Source organism: Falco rusticolus, chromosome 3, assembly GCF_015220075.1.
Source record: "Falco rusticolus isolate bFalRus1 chromosome 3, bFalRus1.pri, whole genome shotgun sequence".
NCBI lineage: Eukaryota > Metazoa > Chordata > Aves > Falconiformes > Falconidae > Falco > Falco rusticolus.
The window spans coordinates 21106569-21124465 of record NC_051189.1 but is presented as its reverse complement, the minus strand read 5'-3'; the positions used below and the strand labels follow the sequence as shown (position 1 = coordinate 21124465).

The 17897-nt window shown below is 37.8% G+C and overlaps 1 protein-coding gene across 1 annotated transcript in view; it reads right to left on the bottom strand.

Annotated features, from left to right (window-relative positions):
* Positions 1 to 850: 850 nt before the first annotated feature.
* TRPS1 (transcriptional repressor GATA binding 1) overlaps positions 851 to 17897 on the bottom strand; it is a 219957-nt gene continuing 202910 nt past the window's right edge. The window contains exons 6-7 of the mRNA XM_037381557.1: positions 12536 to 12658; positions 851 to 7106 (exon numbers count right to left, since the gene is read on the bottom strand). Of these exons, the coding sequence (XP_037237454.1) occupies positions 6045 to 7106; positions 12536 to 12658 (1185 nt within the window). The 3' untranslated portion in view covers positions 851 to 6044. The remainder of the gene's footprint in view (positions 7107 to 12535; positions 12659 to 17897) is intronic.

The window sequence follows — 17897 nt, the reverse complement described above, 5'->3', positions numbered from 1 at the left end:
CATTATTTTGTATGGGAGCGAACAGTATCTCATCCATGGAGATGAGACAAATCCTACAGAGAAAGGAAATTACAGCTTAATGGAAATGATGGCTGGGAGCCATACCACCCTGGGCTGTGAGCTCATCGGAACAGAAATGCCAAGCTGAACTGATTTGGTCAGCGCTCCGATTTGGGATCTCTGAGGAAACCTCCAAGGTTGCTGGAGGAAGTGGTGGTGGCAACGTTGTAGGTGGCACTCTCTGTTCTTGAGTCACCATTGGGTCAATAACCTGTGTGACGGGAGCGAGCAGGACTTCCTGGAAAAGTTGTGGATGATGTGGAACCCCAGTCCTGAGTATCAGGGATTATTTAAAGACTGCCATGGGCTTTGTGTGAAACGCAGACCTGGTAACCCTGGGGCACCTATCACACTTCAGTATCAGCCTTTCTTACATAATATCTCAAAATTATTCCAAAATTTGGTCCTTTTTTGGGAAGCAGAATAAAACCAGTAATATATTGCCAGGCTGTTGGAGTACTGAAAAAAGTTCAGACCCCACTGAAAGAGACTTTCATGCTAAATCCTGAATGAGTTTTGGATCACACCTGAAGTCCTTAATGGAGAAGAACTGCAAATAGGGCAAATCTGTCTTTGAAGGAGCTCCTCTCTTTTCATGCATTTACCATTTGGGCAAGGCTGCCTTTGCCTTTCAGCTGTAATCACCAGCCATTACTCAGAGATGCTGTCAGGCCCTGTCATGCCCTCAGAGCAGCTGGACTCTAGCTTGTTCTCCTCCCCAACCCCGCTATGGTGTAGTGACACTATGACATTACATCCTCCCCAGAAACAATGACATGAATCTGTTTTATAACTGGTGGTAAAACTTTATTATTCAAGTTTAGATGTAACAGACATCTTTGCTGCCTGAAGATTGTTTGCATAAGAAATACACCAAGAACATGTTTGTGAGTAGAAATGAACATGCACTATGAAAACCAAAAAACAAAACAAAAACCCCAAAACAAAACAAAAAACACATCCATGTGTTGTAAGGACAAAACATTAAGAGCCAACATTCTATAGTCAAATCAGGGCTACAAGTTTAATGATGGTTTTTAGCAACATGAAGTCATTCTTTATGAAGTACTCTTTTTTTTTTTTTTTTTTTCCTTTTCCTGCTGGTGAATATTCTATAAGCTAAATTTACAATGGCATTTTGAGATGTTTCCTTTTCTCCTGTTCTCCTTCAACATAAAGCTCAGAGGCCAAAATGATAGGAATGGAAAATTGTGGTTGCTGTTACAATGTTTATTCTAAGAATTTTACTTTACTAAGTGTAACCAAAAATTAAATGAAACCGGTAGTTATCTGGCTGGCAGCCATTAAATTATTGTCTTTTATCCTCTTAAAAATTGGGGTATGTGTGACTACTGTGTAAGTAGCATCTCACCAACTGCCAGCTTTCCAGAGCTGGCTAAATGAAATTGAATTGTGAGGAAGAGTGTAGGGAGGAATCCTATTCTGAGGTGAGGAAATTATGTAAATCATTCTACTTGGCCCATCTTCACTTTAGAGAAAAGTTTAGAAGGGATTTCTCACTTATCTGTCACATTTGGGATATGCTGACAAATTGCTCACTATTCTTTGCCAAGCATAACTGTGTCCACAGAAGCAGAAGGAAATATATCTACCCTTCTGGCTGAACAGAAGTGAACTTCTAATCTCTCTGGCTTTTCCTGACCAGTAGTAAGAATTAGCATGTTAAGTCAGCCAAGAAAAATCAATACAGGAGCAAGAACGGGAATATATTTAGACATCCTGGGCAAAAAATGCAGATGGTAGACAACATCCTTAGCACATAAAGCAAGTAGTTGTGACTACAAAGCAACACTGTCCAGCCCAAAGATGGACTTGAAAGTCCATCCCTGAAATGGGTACTAATCCACAGCTGCCAAATCAGGTCTCCCTGTTGCACAACCACTATGTTTCAGCACCGTATGCAATTAACATCACTCACTTCTGTCCTGCTGCCCCTATAACTGCAAAAACAATCTATCACTCACAGCATGCTTCGACTTTTTGAGATGCCTCTGTGTTCTCCCTCTGTAAAATAGTTGCAATGTGCAACACTGTATTTTTTAGGCAAAACCAAGATGCAAATACTCAGTTTCCCTCCCCCTTTTGGGATGGTCCACGAAAAATTAAAGGGGGAGTTTCATCAGTACAGTGGCAATTAGGTGCAAAACTTCTTTTGGAAAGCAACTGGAGTTTAAAACCTGGATGCAAGCAGTGCTCTGGAAAACCTTAGTCTCCCGCTTCATTATCATGGGGCAGCAGCCACCAAGTGACCACTCAGAGACAGTCTGGTTTGCAAGACGATGCTGTGTGACAGCTCCTTCTATACAGGGTGTTAATGGAAACATTGTTCCTGTTCTGCAATCTGATTAATGACAGGCACCACAAAGCCTCTTGTTTTGTACCATCTACTTATTTTGTGGTCCAATTTGTAATACATTTTAAGATCTCAAACTACCATTCCTTAATAAGAGGAGTAAAACACCTTGAAGACACTGACAAATTGAGAACAAAGAATGATTCTTTGAAAGTTCAATTTTTAGTGTTGTAAAGTTGATCGAAATGCAGTGGGTGCAGTAATTGTGTGTGCTAACATTGGTTTCCATCTGACAGTTATTAAACAAGATTATTCTTTTTCAATGTCAGATTTTATTTTTCTTTTGATTAATAACCATTGTGAGGGGGTCTGGAAGAGGGAGAGTCACCTCTCTTGTTAAGAAACAAAGCTGTGCTCCCCCCACCCCAATCAAAGAGAACAGGCTATACAAAATCCCATTTCTTACAAAGCAGAAGTCTTAGAACATCTCAATATGTCATGGCAAGAACAATGAATTTTTTTCAAATTTTATTTGCACCACCTAGGTGTGCAATACTAACATTCAAAAATATGTCTTGTTCTTTGCACTCATAAGATTTCATTTCTCCTCAACCCCAAACCCTGATATGTGTATTTCCTGTTATTGGCCTCTTGCTTCTGAGTTTAGCCAGAGGTGTTATGAAGTACAGGGTGGTGCTCAAGTCTTACAATGCGCATGTCCCCCTTAAAATATTTTGCCATGAAGATGCAACTTCCATCAGTGAAGAAGCCGCAGGAACTGGTGGGTCTTAGATGAAGTAAGTCAAACCAGTATCTACTGAAAACTGGCAGGCAGCTACCTCTGAAGCTGATAAAAATCACTGCTTCGCAAGTCTAACATGTTTCTTGGAAAAGCTGAAAAGGACACACACTGGACCCTGACGTAACAAAACGAGGGCAATCTATTTAAGTCCCCACAGAAAAAAAAAAAAGAAACAAAAAAATACCCAACAAAAATAAATCCACAAAAACCAAGTCAGAACTTATTATTGGAGAACAATAGTAAAAACATAACCAGACTTTGTCTGGCACTGATATCAAGCTGGAGATTCATCTAAAAAATAGAAGAAAAGAATGTGGCCCAATATCCTTTGCTAACCTAGAACACTATTAAAGGGTTATAGGACTCAACTGCGAACAGATTGAGTGGGACTTTCCATATGCTGCTCACCAGTATAGAAGCAATGGGTGGAGCAGGAAGGAATGCAAGCCTAATGCTGAACAATAGTCTGTCTGTGCCTAGTGACTCAGAGAAACTGTGCAATAACGTTTCATCTGTGTGAAAATGTAACACCTAAAATACTGCCAAGGTCAGCAAGACCATTGGTGATCAACTGTGTAAGTGCTTCTCATGCATGGTGATGTTCATTGCCAGCTGCTTTAGGCACATTATTTTTCAAAAGACTATCAAAGTGCTGAACGTTTAGGCCAGTCCCTCCCTGGTTTTCCTTTTGCCAACCCCTAAAAGCCATTTCCTGTCACCTCTCCTTTTATCTTCCACCTCCCTGTCTATCTGGTTAAGTATCTTACAAGTGCACCAAATTCTAGAAGGGAGAGTGGTGAGATTCAGGTGAGTTAAATACAAGAACTTTTTTTTTTTTTAATGATGCTTTAGTTTCAATTACATGAAAATCTGAGAAAGGTGGCATGTAAGTGAGATTGGAATAGGACCCTTTACATATAATCTCAAGTGAGGACTTAGTCCAGAGATATTTTTATAGAACATTTTAAAAAATAAAATGCATGAATGGAGAAATAAAAGACAACATAATATTAGAAAGGCATTTTTAAACTTCATTCGCTGCAACATTCATGAACCAGTTGAGCTACACCTGCCATCCAACCATAAGGAACTAAGACCCTGCACTGCGAAAAAGAAACAAACCCAAACAAAACAAAAAAGCAACTGCATAATATTGTAAAAATGGAGTGCAATGCTACTACAGAATGCAATAAAACATCAGTGCTGCATCGTCAAACAGCACTTATCAAAATAATTTCTGAAATGTTTCTTCTGAAACACAGACAAAGCAATAAAAAGAGGATATATGTTTATCATTTTAAGCATAACAATGTGAGTTAAGAGCTTAAGAATACAAAAGTACTTGGAATGAATAGTGCTACCCTTTTTTTCCTAAGTAGGCATAAAAATATTTTCATTTCCTTCTTGTTTTTCCATACCATTAATATCAACAAATTTCATTCATTTCATGTTATCGTTTACAACTTTAATGCACACACACAGAAAAAAAAGATACCTACTGCAATAGAAATAGTTGCTTCATTACCTTGTTTGCTACATTTGCAAATGTAAACAGCGAGGCAGAGCCAGAACTGACTCTAATGCATGATGGAATATCTTTGTTGCATACGTACACTGTAGAAAATAATTATTCAATATGTCAGGCACCATTATTTGAAATGTAATACATTAATATTTACTAGAAAAATAAGGTTTTTTCTATTTGTTCTCCCAACTTCTTTAATGAAATAAGTTAATCTGACAGTGCATCCAGTAGCTTGTAATATCTTCTACATCCCTGTGGCAAAATAATAAACTACTGGTTGGGACACTAAAATGAAAATGATTAAAGTCAGTTCTTGTACACCCTTGTAGCAAGCATGGAGGCTCGTCTAACAGCACCTTTAACCAATTATTTAATATTTAGTTATTTAGCCCTATTTCCCTGAGCAGTTATGCTGAGGAGCTTTCCCTTCATGGATAGTTTTAAAAAGCTTTAAGTATTAAAAAGTACTATGAAGACATTTAATGCTACTTAGCAAAAGCTGGTATAAGTCTACTGAAGGGATTGACTGGTATGTATAGCAATGTTAAGCCTGTGGAGAAGTAACCTTAGACTTTAAGGTTTAGAAATGTAATATATTAAAAATATATTAAAATAAAATACAGCAGGTTACCTTGTTCTATGCAAATTAAACCCGGAGTGTGGCTTCTGTATTAGAGACTTCATTTGCACAAAATGGTTTTCCTAGAGTAAAGTGTGCCAGAAAGAATGTAGTGATAAAATGGTAGCTAAAAATCAACTGAGTCTGAGAAACATCTAGATGAAGTTGCTGCCAAAGCTTTGAGGACAAAGTGATCCTAAGGCATGTTGTAGGGCAGAAACTAGCCCAAATTAAAGAAAAGAAAACGACCTTTTAAATCTGTATATTTAACAAGTCTAGTTCCTATATACAATGTGCATATGTTCACTACACCCCTGCAGCAGTATATACGTATACACATCTTTGCACTCTTGCCAGTTATGTCTCTTACACAACAGCAAAGGTATTAATTGTCCGGTAAAACTTTCTCAAGGTTATTCGCCATGATTCACTGCATTCTGGCTAGCTTTGGTGGGCCATGTCCCATATAATTATCTTCTCCCCCTTCTGGCCACCAACCAACTGTTCTTTTTTTCTTGGTAACCCACTCATTTAAAAGGAAAAAAAAAAAAAAAAAACCACAAAAAAAAAGAGAAGAAAAGAGAAAAAAAAGAATAAGGGAATTAATATTGGATAAGGCATGCTCTCTATATGAAGTGCTTTATAGGTCTTCACAAGACATTACAAGCTATTGAATTCCCATCAAGGAAACCTATTTCTGTTTAATTGTGCTAAGTGCTAAGGTTTACTCTTTAGGTTTTCCATTCTTTTCAGCTTGTGCATTGTTCCTGTGTAGGCCCCTCTGGATGTGAGTTGTGAAGTCATACTTGTCCGTGCAAAGATGCTGGCATATGCTGCACTGGAAAGGTCCACTGTCACCATGGCAACTCATATGCAAAGCATACATCACTTCATCCAGAAAGACAATGCCACAGTGCACACACTTGGTAGAAAGTTCATCTTGAGTACTTCTATCAACTTTCTCTGTTTTTACTACATTCAAGGGACCTTCATTTTTTACATTTGGTGGTGCCTTACTCTTTTCCTTGGAGGCACCATTTGCAGTTGGCCCAGGTCTGGAATGCTTTATCGCCAAATCTAGAGGAATGTCATTGTCTGATCCGACAGCTGAAAAATGAGGAGGCAGATTAAAGGTGGGATAAGGCACATAGTTTTGGCAAGGATTTGGTAGGCCAGGCACATGACTCAAGTAGTGTGGATTCCCAGGAACAGACAGCTTATATTTACTCCAGAATCTCAGCCAGTCAGCTTCACTCTGAAAGTCATTGTGTACAAATGGAAGTCCAAAAAGTGGGTACTGGTATTTTTCAATAGGGCTTCCAGGTGGTGAATAGTTTGGGTGTTTCGCAGGTCTCATGTATTTTTCTATTGGGCTGCCTCTCTCTGAGCTTCCTTTCCCTTCTGATATCGATGAACTGTTTCCTGGGTCTCCAGTACTTTCCTGAGGACTTTTTATCTGAATGTGCAAAGGTTGCATCCTTTTGTGAATATCCAGAGTTTGGCTGACCAATATTGGCTGCTGAGCAGAATGGCTTTTAGTCAATGAACCTGGGGCCTCATATTTACTGAGGCTGGGAAGCTGAATTTCTCTCTGATGACCTTCAGGTAAATGATCCTCTGACCTCCTCTCTAAGGGGCTTCCATTGACTTGTTCCTCACTGCTACCCCTCTGTTGTTTGTTTAGCTGCTCAGCCTGAAGTGCCTCCGGGTTAAGGCGCTTTCTTGTTCGTCTCCTAATGATCTGCTCACCATTGTTCTGCTTAATGATGTTTAAAGGCCTGGGAGTCTGCATGGAACACACACATAATGAACAAAAGGAAAAAAAAGAAAGACAAATTAAACAAATCCGTGAGACCACGCTCACACAAATTTATCTTTTCTTTTCAGAAGAGCTATATTGTTAGAGTTTTACGGGAATGACCAAATTTCCACCCAAATGCTGGTTCCTGGCCCCTCAGGCTAAAAGTAAACTATGAATTGGTTTGTTTTATCAAGCTAAGTCAACAGCCTTAGACATACCGTACCTGTTTACGTAAAAAGGTATGAAGTATCCAAGCTGTCAAAGCGTTTATTACTCCTTACTGCTGAAAAGTTCTGGAGTAGCCATGCTGAAAGTGGGTGCTGAGTGCTGGGGATGAGGTGGGAGACGCACAGCCCTATGTACTAGTGTTATTCTATGCACCAGGTTACCAGAGCTGGTACTGGGGAGGGGTTTGCATCGATCACACCATGACAAGAACTGAGTAACACTTACCTTGACACTCACTCCCCTTTGAAATTGCAAGCAAATACAGGGCTTGCTGACCACCAATGCTGTCACCTAGCAAAAGAGAAGCAGGTCCACTGCGGGGGTGAGTAGATAGGTAGTGGCTGGAAAGGGACTGAGAAAGATGGAGAAGAAAGCCCAGGAGAACTACTCCTATGCACCAAAAGGTCTACCTGGGACTTTGGTACCAACTCCCCATCCTTCATTCCTGCTGTATTTCTTTCTAAATGTTACTGATGTTGTGCTACTAAGTCATGAGGGACAGATGGCATCCCCCGAAGGTGGGAAAAAAGGGTCTATAAAGAAAAAAGCATCACAGAAGAGGCAGAGGCAAGAACCAAGTAAGGACTTCTGTTTCCATTTGCTACTTCTCCACACCAGCTCAGGGCAGGTGACATATTTAGATGAGAATTGAAAATACTGTTGCATGAAGAAAAAAACCCCAATAGTACAAGGAAGGACAGCAGTCAGCCCTGTCTGAAAGGTCCCTCAACAGGAAGGCAATGCTATGTGAATGAAAGGTGGTGCTGTAACATTGGTATGTGTTGCTCTACTATGCAGATGTTAGAACAACAAAAACTGCCTAAAAGTCATTCTGTTTGGTGTACTGGCAGTTGCCATTTGTCTCATCCAAATGCACATATAATCCTATTTTGGTTGGAGGACGGAAAGGTGCCCCACACAGTATTCCACTTACATGTTTATTTGGAAATGTTCTTTTTAACATTGTTTTAAAGTGCAGATTAAATTTTGGTGTACAGTCAATATCCAAAACAATTTGTACTTTGACGGTAACATAATTTATATGTGTTCATAACACTGAACTAATATAAAAATATCCAGAGCTGGAAGAGCGCTCACTCTTTTACTTGTAGAGATCTAGTTTCTCTCTTGACTTGCTATCTTCCTCTCCACTTTCACCTATTTATTTCCCTGAGGTCAGCTTATTCTTAATGGTTAACTACATTTTAGGCATTGTAGCTGCTTGTTAAGATTTTACTTTCTATTAAAACTCTGAATCAGAAGGAAGATACACTTTGATTTAGATTTTTAATAAGCAAAATTTAAACTTAGCAGAAAAACGGTCTCCTCAAACAGATCCAAGTTGAGGCAGTCATGCTACATAAAAGTATAATATTTTCTATGCATATTCTATGCAATTAAAGTTTATAGTTTACAGAATCTATAGCCAATTAATATACATAAGCATATACTCTTATAATAAGCTCAGTGTAATTGCCTCACCTCTTTATGACAATTGTAACACTGTCATACTGACATGCTGTGTAAGATCTTATAATACTGTTGATGTTGCTCTTATTAAACTTTTATTTATTCACTACAGACCATTATCATATGGCTTATGGAATACCTTTCAGTAGTTTGGAAAAAGTTTTAGTCTTACTTTTCATGCTACAGGTATGAAGCCTGATTGTGGAAGCAGTTAAAAGAAACATCTTCATACCTGTGATTAAGGACCTCGCACACTTATTTGCAGCTCTGGCTCTTCAAAGTTACATGACGTTAGGAGTTAAAGGCTGTAGGTCCAACTGAAAAATTCTTCAGCATGCAAATGACTGTACTCCTCCGACTAACTTTAGCTGATTAAAATGGACTATTCAGTGGAGTAAAGCTACTTTTATTTAACTTTAGAATATTTAACTTATTCACAGTACTAAGGTGCAGATAGAAATATTCTGCATTCAGTTGCAACTAAGGCAGACAGAAAAGTTTAAGCTCTCTTCTTGATTTTCAGTGTGGCATTAAGTTTAGAAAATAGTGGAAACATTACCAGAACATTACTTTAAAAATGCTTTATGTCAGATCCTTAATTGTTATATATAACATATTGAATATCATCACAAAGATTTTTTTCCATCTCTATATTACTTGGAAATCTCCCTACCCCAAATATATCAGTAAGTTAAAAAAAATATATCACAACACCCAGCAAGTATTTCATTAAATTATTTTGATTAGACTTCCTAGATACCATGGGAAATTGCAGTGATCTCTCCACTACAAGATCACATATGTCTAATCCTAAAATAAAACACTGTAACTTCTCACTGAAGGAGACCAAAGACGTGGCCAAGGAATCACTATGGAACAAAATCTAGTTTTCCATGACCAAGTTAGAGCTATTAAAAATGAGGAACAGCACCACAATAATAACGATCAAATTCATGATTCTGGGGAGACAAGGAATATTCCTTTTCTTGTCAGCAAATGTGAATATTGTGTATATGTTTGCAATAAACTGCATTTTTTTATGAAAACAATTTTAGTAATTGACCATTGGAATATTATTACACATTTCTTAACATAGTTGTCTGCATTAGAGGAGAAAAATGTGGAAAACCTTGCAATTTTAATGCAAACGACCTCTGGATAGATTGAACATTTCTGAAAACACGTTGAAAAATTATGCAAGGGTATTGTAGAAATGTAAATGTGACTACTATTTGTCAGTCACTACCACCTAGTAGTATCTGACAGACCATAGATTTTTCTTCTTATTAAACACAAGTAAAAAAGGGACCTTAGAGATTATTATACATACTTATTATACACACTTAGCATTACACATGCTTTTGAGTTAATGAAGAGTAGTTCTAGATAGTCACAATCCAATCAAAAGGGAACTATGAAATGTACAAACCTACTATAGGTGAATTTTACTGAGCTGTGTAGCATAATTTACTTTAACAGGGTGGCTCACAGAAGGGAACAGTTCTATTCCCTTGGGTTTTTACAGTTTCAGACATTTGCCTAGTGATTGCATCACCCTAGACTCCTTAATTCAAAAACATACATGGCATACTGTAATTTTTCTTGATGACATAGACAGGCAGACAGATAAAAGAAAACGTCATCTTTCTAATCTAATTCATAATCTAATCTAATTCTAGTCAATCTAAAGAGCATCCCTTTGCATGGGACTATTTTAAAAGGTGTCCTAAAGGAAAGATTTGTTTCATTATTTCAGACTCCAGCTTACAATGGAGTTGTTATTGTACCACAGCAGAGTGGAGGCCTAATTAAATTCTTTGCATTTGTTTGGTCAAAGTTCAATTGAGGATATTAATGTCAAATGTCCACTGAGTGACAGCTTATTGCCACGCTTGAACACTGGAGCTAAAAGATAGTGTCAGCTTCTTGCTTTCTATATGCGTAAAATAAAGCTTGACATTGTATTGCTAATTATTGTTGTTGGAAGCACACTAATTTACTAATTTTTTTCCTACTGGTTCATAAGAATTATCTATGTGTTTGAATTCAAAAGCAATGCTTGTAGTTTTTATCCATTCAATAATTTGTGCTAATAATCATGGTAAGACGTAACAGGATAGAAAAGTGTATTTAAAAAAGGGAAAATAGAGGCTGTGAACGGAAGTTCTGCAAATTACTGGACTCAAACGTCAAATTAACGTTAAAAGCCAAACTGTCCTCTTTAAAATCTTTCTGGATGCTCACCGCTGATCAATTTCCTTAAATTAGATATTATGTCTAGAACTTTGAGAAATCTCCAAGAAGATGATACTTTCAGCAAGACCTGGCCAAGAAGGTGGCCAGAGATCATGCATTAGTCCATCTTCTCCTGCTCAGATGCTATCTGACTGGCTCAGTTGTTCTGGAGCTTAAAAATAGTTACATGGCAAACAGAGCTAAGCTTTCAGACTGGTGATGGTCTTGCTGCTTTTAAAAATTCAAATATTTTTCTTTTTTATTAAGTAGGTTGGCTGGACAGGATCTTGAGTAAACAAGGTTGTTATATAGCCTGTCCACAAGATCAAAGGTAAAATAAATTCACAAAAGCTACTAATTGATTTAGAAGCTTAGTCCTCAAATTTAAAGAGAAATAGGCATAACCACTTGGTAGTATTTGAAATATAGTTTCTTAAGTGCTTTTTTTTTTTTTTTTTCCTGAAAAAAAGTTTTAAAAAATAAGCACTCAGCCACAACATAGATTTCTGATTTGGGCTCTAAGCCTGAATTGTTATGTTACCCTGGCAATCTCCCAAAGGCTGCCTCAGTTTCTATTTCTGAAAAATACTAACAATTTTTAACTTCAAGGGAATGTTGTAAAAATTAATTATAGTCAAGTCTTGGTCACCTGACTCTCCCATGTGCTTCTATTCAAGATAGCAGGGATAATATTTAACTAGTGGGTCTTAACCTAAAAGATTCTGAGCATTTTGGCACTGATCCAAGGAAACACTTAAGCATGGCCTTCCTGGACCTGGACCAGAGCATTCAACATCTTTCAGGATCAAGTCAAGTGTCAATAAGATGAAAAACAATACAGACAGCCTGTGATTATTACTTATTCCCTGCCTGATCCTGAGGGATGGTGAATCTTCCCTTCACCAAGTGATGAGTGCCATCAGGTGAGTAGCTTCCTTCCTGGGTTATTTCAGAATCCTCCAGCAGACTATAAGAACTGTAGAAAAAAGAAAAAAAAGCCCACCACCCCGTATCTCCAAGAAATTTACTGTCAAGAATAAAGGGAGGGAAGAGAAGTGAAAGAAAACAAAAACCACAGCAAGGGCTATTTTTGATATAGATGTAATGTCTAACTTTAAGGATTCTTTTTTATTTTTTTACTTTATTATGAACACAAGGGCTCTTGAATTTAGAGAGCTTTCATCACCAACATATTGTATGCCTTTAAATGGAATTCCCAGAAAAGAAATAATTTTCCCCTTATTTTGTATCAAAATAATTAAATGCATCACTGGTGATCTCAAACACATCTACCCACAGCATCTCAGCCTGTTTCATAATGAATCACATCTGATCCCAAAGTGACCATGCTACAAAACCCTGTTAGGAAATTAACTGCAGGCCAGGGAGTGGTACTAATCACACAACCAGACAAGACCACAGCTGCCCAGCTTAGCTGTATAACCCCTTTTTTTCTGAACAAACCAGTAAGTTCTTCCTACCGAGTGAAGCTTCTGGTAGAGGCCACACGCATTGCATACATATCCACCATTTGCATTCTTTCGCCAGAGAGAGGTCTTTGTGGTCAGGCAATTGGCACAAAAAACACCCGAGCCTCTACGTCTCTGAAATAGGGAAGAAAAAGAAAAAAAAGAGAAAAAAAAAAACACACAGAGAAAAAAAAACAGGTCAGAGGTGAGTCACATGAGCTGCGGAGTTAGGACAAATCAACACAGGAGTTTTGTCTCTAGACTGGCAACAATGACAGTATAAAACCACACTGCCCATAATGAGGTCAGGTTCAATTGTGCTTAATAGGCACCACTGATTTTCATTATAATTAACCCTAGAGTGATGGATGAGGTGTGTGAAACACCAAAGCCTTTTCAGAATAACAGCTTTAACTTTTTGAACTTCAGGTTTTGTGCATTTAATGATGGTTTCTAAACAGCAAATTCTGAAAAACCCCTCTGGAAGCTGGTAGAGAACATTCTGTAAACTTCTAGTTTGTTCACCACATTTCATAACAGATTATTTTGTTATAGTTTGCTTGATTTTAAAGTATGATCAGTAACAAGAATTCTGAAACACCACCACTTCAATTATTCGCAGTTTGTATCTGCATCATACTAATTCCTTTAATAGAGATTATATTTCATTAATTGAATACATGATATTCAGTTCCAGTCTTTTCCACTTCTGAAATCAGTATAAGCTACCGTATATTTCCCACAGCCCACTGTAAACAAGGACTAGCCTCTGCCAGCCAAATAAAAGTACAGTATTCTTAATGGGACCCTTTTTGAACCCAAAATCCCAGAAAACACTGTCTCATCGACAGATAGATTTATTTTGTTTTAGTCAGGCGAAGAAAGGCACGGTACAACTTTCCTAAATACAAATTGATTTTTAACCAGACTGAGCTGTGCATTCATCAGCTTTCATAATGATCCAGGAATATTTAAAAGTAGACACGTTTATGAGTATTGCTCATTAAATTCTTTCTACGGAGTAATGATTTCATTAAACTTCTCATTTAAACAAAAGTCAGGCTGTGTTTGTAGGCACAAATACTAATAAGCAGGAAATGGAATCTTTTGCTGAAAAGAAAATCTGAATTTCCACTCTGTTCTCTTCTTGCAAAGGAAAAAATCAATAAGAAACCTTCAGCATCTAAGATGAGAATGGATGAGTACAGGGAAAAACAGCCTGAGTGAAAACGAATTCTATTATAAATTAAAAATTGCTAACTCTATAAGTAAAAATTTCAGGGTTTCATAAAATTTAAATAATTTATTTAACTTTAGTCCATACTGTAGAAGACTGGTGTTCATGCCAAAAAAATACAATGGTTATAATTGTACTCTGATACATTTCAAATGGAAAGCTTTCTGCAGACATAATTTTGGCTTCAAGACTGGAACACTTTCTTGGCATTGAAAGGGCATTTGATTCATCGGGTGTTTCACAATGTATCACTAAAAAGACCTGGTGAGCAGCCAGTTCCCTACAGGGTAATTTTTCCATCCAGATGCAAGTGCTATCAGAGGCCCTCGTCAGCTAAACTAATTATGATCTTGCATTTGCTGATGCCTGCTCACTCTAACGTTCGACATCCTCCATTAATCATCAATACAAGGAAAATGAATGAAATGTAAAAAAACGAGGGCTGGTAAGCTGCACATAAAAATCTGAAATGAGTGCAATAATTTAACAAGATTGGGGAAATGTTTTTAGTGAGCACAAAGTCAGGCTAACAATTGCCCTTTTAAACCAAGAACACAATTTCATTAGTACAGCAGGTTGTGCTACTTTAAAGTGATACTTATAAAATCAAGATTGTCATCAAGATAATCCCTCTCTCACACCCTTACATCATTCCCTACTTTGTCTCTTAAATCAGAAGCAGTAATATACTACGTTTTTCTCAATTTGGCTAAGGGGAGAACTAAGTTGTAGTTGATGTCCTTCAGCAAACATCTAACTAGTTGTGTATATAAGATGCAGATCATTCTGGGAAGGCGCACTTGTCTACAAGTAAATTGAAGCTCCCAATTCTTTTTGTCGTCACATACCCTTGCCCAGCTTCACAAATGTTTTGCTTAAGAGTACAATAAAAGCTTCAAGAAACTAACCCTAGTTTGGTCCACTTAAAGGGTGAGAAGTTTCCAAGCGGAAATGACTGTATATGGCCAGGATTCAGATACAACTGCAGAACTGTTCCTTTCCATTCCTACTTCTTGTCTGCTGGCCTATGGCTTCTTGGTGTGGTGTAGTAACCAAGTGGAGTCCTAATCTGACTCAGTCTTTCCACCCCTTCATTTCTGATTTTGAGTTTGGGAAATACCCTCCACAAAGTCATGGAAGACTTTTAAAATATAGAGAGAGCAGTCTATATGCTGCATTTGTACAAACTTGAATAGTGACAGAGGGTTTAATAACACTACTGAAATCTTCACTGAATGCTAGCGAGTAGTATATCTTTAAAACACTGACAAAAGTAACTTATTTTTTCTCTCTTTTTAAAAGAAAGATCCAATTCAAAGTGGACGTTAGCTGCAATGAAATAATACAATGACTACAGCTGACAATAGTCTACAAAATACCTAGCAGTAGCTATATGTATCAAAACCCTATACCTCTGCTTATTTAGTACTTACAAACTATTTATGTGTAAAATTTCAAAGCATCCCAGCTAAACATCCTTCCCTACATCTAACAGAAAGTATGTAAAAAAACCCATTACGTTCTAGGCATTGCATCTTATCATTCTGTACCTTCTCTTATTTCTGTATTATTTAAGGATCTTACAGGATAATCAACAATGATTATTTCAGTTCCTAAGTGTTCCAACATAGATGACATATACTAATAAATTAAGAATTAAACCACCTCTGTAAAAAACTTAAATGCTGTTACTTTGTTGAGCTTTTGGGTTACGAAACAGCTTTCTATAGTGGGCGGACACAGCTTTAGGATGGATTTCCTGGGGTGAAACACGACTGTGGCAGAATTGAACTACATATTCTTGACTCTCAGATCCCACTAACCACTGAAGGGATCTGCTTGTCAAAATACACCTCAGAAATTTTGATGACGTTGGTAAGAAATAAAGGAGGCTGTTTTTAAAAGCTGACAATGACTGTAGTCCTCTTAAACTGATGTGGTTTCTTAAGAAGGAAAAAATATTAAAAAAAGGAAAAAGGAAAACCCTACGCCTTTACTTCCTATGTAACAAGTTTTATAACAGTTACTAGCCAACAGAAATTATCTAATTTTGTGTGTGTGTGTGTGCACGCTAAATGTTAGTTAGTGATGATACTTCTGCTGTTAGTGATGATACTTCTGCATGAGTCTGTTTGGCTTTGCATACTTGGCATTTGTACTAGTCAATAACGGCCAATATTGCTGGTTTTGTGGCTGGTCTTACAAAGGAAGAGGCACTTGAGCTTCAGTCCAGCAAAGCCTGTACAACAGCTATGGCCCACAGCCTCCATAAAACTCAGCCGTGTGCTCAGGTGCTCTACTAAGCAACACCCAAGCCAGCACTTTCAATAAATGTGTTATGGAACATTTGGCTCTTTTTCAAATGAGAACGCATACTTATCATAGTTAAGCTCTTATGATCAGCCCAGAAAAGTTAAGTCAGCACAACTAGCCATGGGAGGGTTTGAGCCACAGATAAAAAGGTTTCAGTCTGCAATCAATGCCACTAGCACTAGCTGGAGTTATCCATGAAAATTTCCTGTACATCCTTGGAAGGAAAAGCCAAGAGGGTCGAAATTACTAAAATATGTATCTACTAAGTCAAGCTTTAATCATCTGGAGCCTTATAACCACTACATTGCAATCCCAAATCCTGAAGGGGCCAGTGCAGCAAACAGCCTGTCTCTGTTTCCATTCCAGTTCCTAGGTCTGGGCGTTTAATATGTTGGTTCTCTCAAATCACATTGGGCTGAAACTTGGCACACGTTTTGTCAGCCCAGATGTAACTTTTTTTCCCCCCCTTTTCTTTTTTGGTACTTAAAACTTTATTTAAATCAGTTCAGCTGTTTATAATTTGGAGACTGGCCAAAACTGGGGGGGGGGGGAGCAGAAAGGATTTCATTTTTTTTCAGATAACTTTCTAACAAATCTACAGTCATAGTGGCTTTCCCCTGGGGGAAAAAAGTATGCACATATTTTAGTATTTTAGTAGTAGCAAAGCAACAAGTGGATTATTATTTTTATGTAGCTAAGCTATGAAAGTTTGCAATTATTCACTGAACATGTCTTGCAGATCTCTCTACTGTTTTTCCTCAGTAAGAACCATGCTGAAAGCATGTAATTGCATAACAACCCTTGATATGCAGAGTATTTACTCACATTTTTTATGGTTTCATATCTTGACCATTTCAAATTGAACAAGTCTGAAACTTGGTATACACATCATCAAGCCCGAATGCCTGATCTTTTTTTTTTTTTTTTTTTAACTCCTTAAATGATTTTCACTAGTTACCAATACTTGAAACAACGAAATTTTAGTAGTGCTTTCTGCTAAGCAATAAACCATCAAAGAATACCATAATAAAAATTCACTCAGGCATCTTGACAGGATCAGGCCCTTCTTTTCACAAAAACTGCTCTAGATTTTAAAAGGATGACCTGACAGTTTACATGATTTCAAAATTTGTGGCCATGTAGACGTATCATTACACTCCACTGTTATACAAAAAATATGTAAAAATATTCTGTACTTTCAATTATTATTTCAATGGAACTTCATGTAGCAAAACATATATTGTAAAAGCACCGCCAAAAACACTGCCCAGAACTGTGGCTTTTTAGCTAGCTAGACTAAGCAATGGTGCCTGAGACTCTGCTAGTGCCAAATACATCCTGTTTTCAAAATTTCTGCCAGAAGATGCTTTTAGAAACTCAAATAGGCTCCATGAGCTTCAGCCAAGCATTTTTCCTACATCACCCCCTTGGTTTTGGACTCAGCAAAACCGGTCTTCTTGCTGATTACTTTCACTTCCTCTTCACAAAACGACGAGATGATGAAGCCCGAGTGGATTTTTTTACCAACTCTGGCTTTCCCACTGTGCCAGGAACGGAGCACATTGTAATCACGGCTCCAGAGCACAAGGTGCAGAGAAATCATAAATGTTACCCAAGAGTAAGCATATACTGACCTATTTCCAGTGACAGAGTTGGGGACTACAACCATACATGCCTCACTGGAAAAAAGGCAAAATGCTGCCTCTGGATGCTTTCCGGCAACTCAGGAGGTCCAAAAGGGGAGTGCCAGGAAACCTGCGCACGCTTGGTTCAGTGTGAGCCTGGTGACCCACTGTGGAGAGGATCAATTGTGAGCAGCTGGTC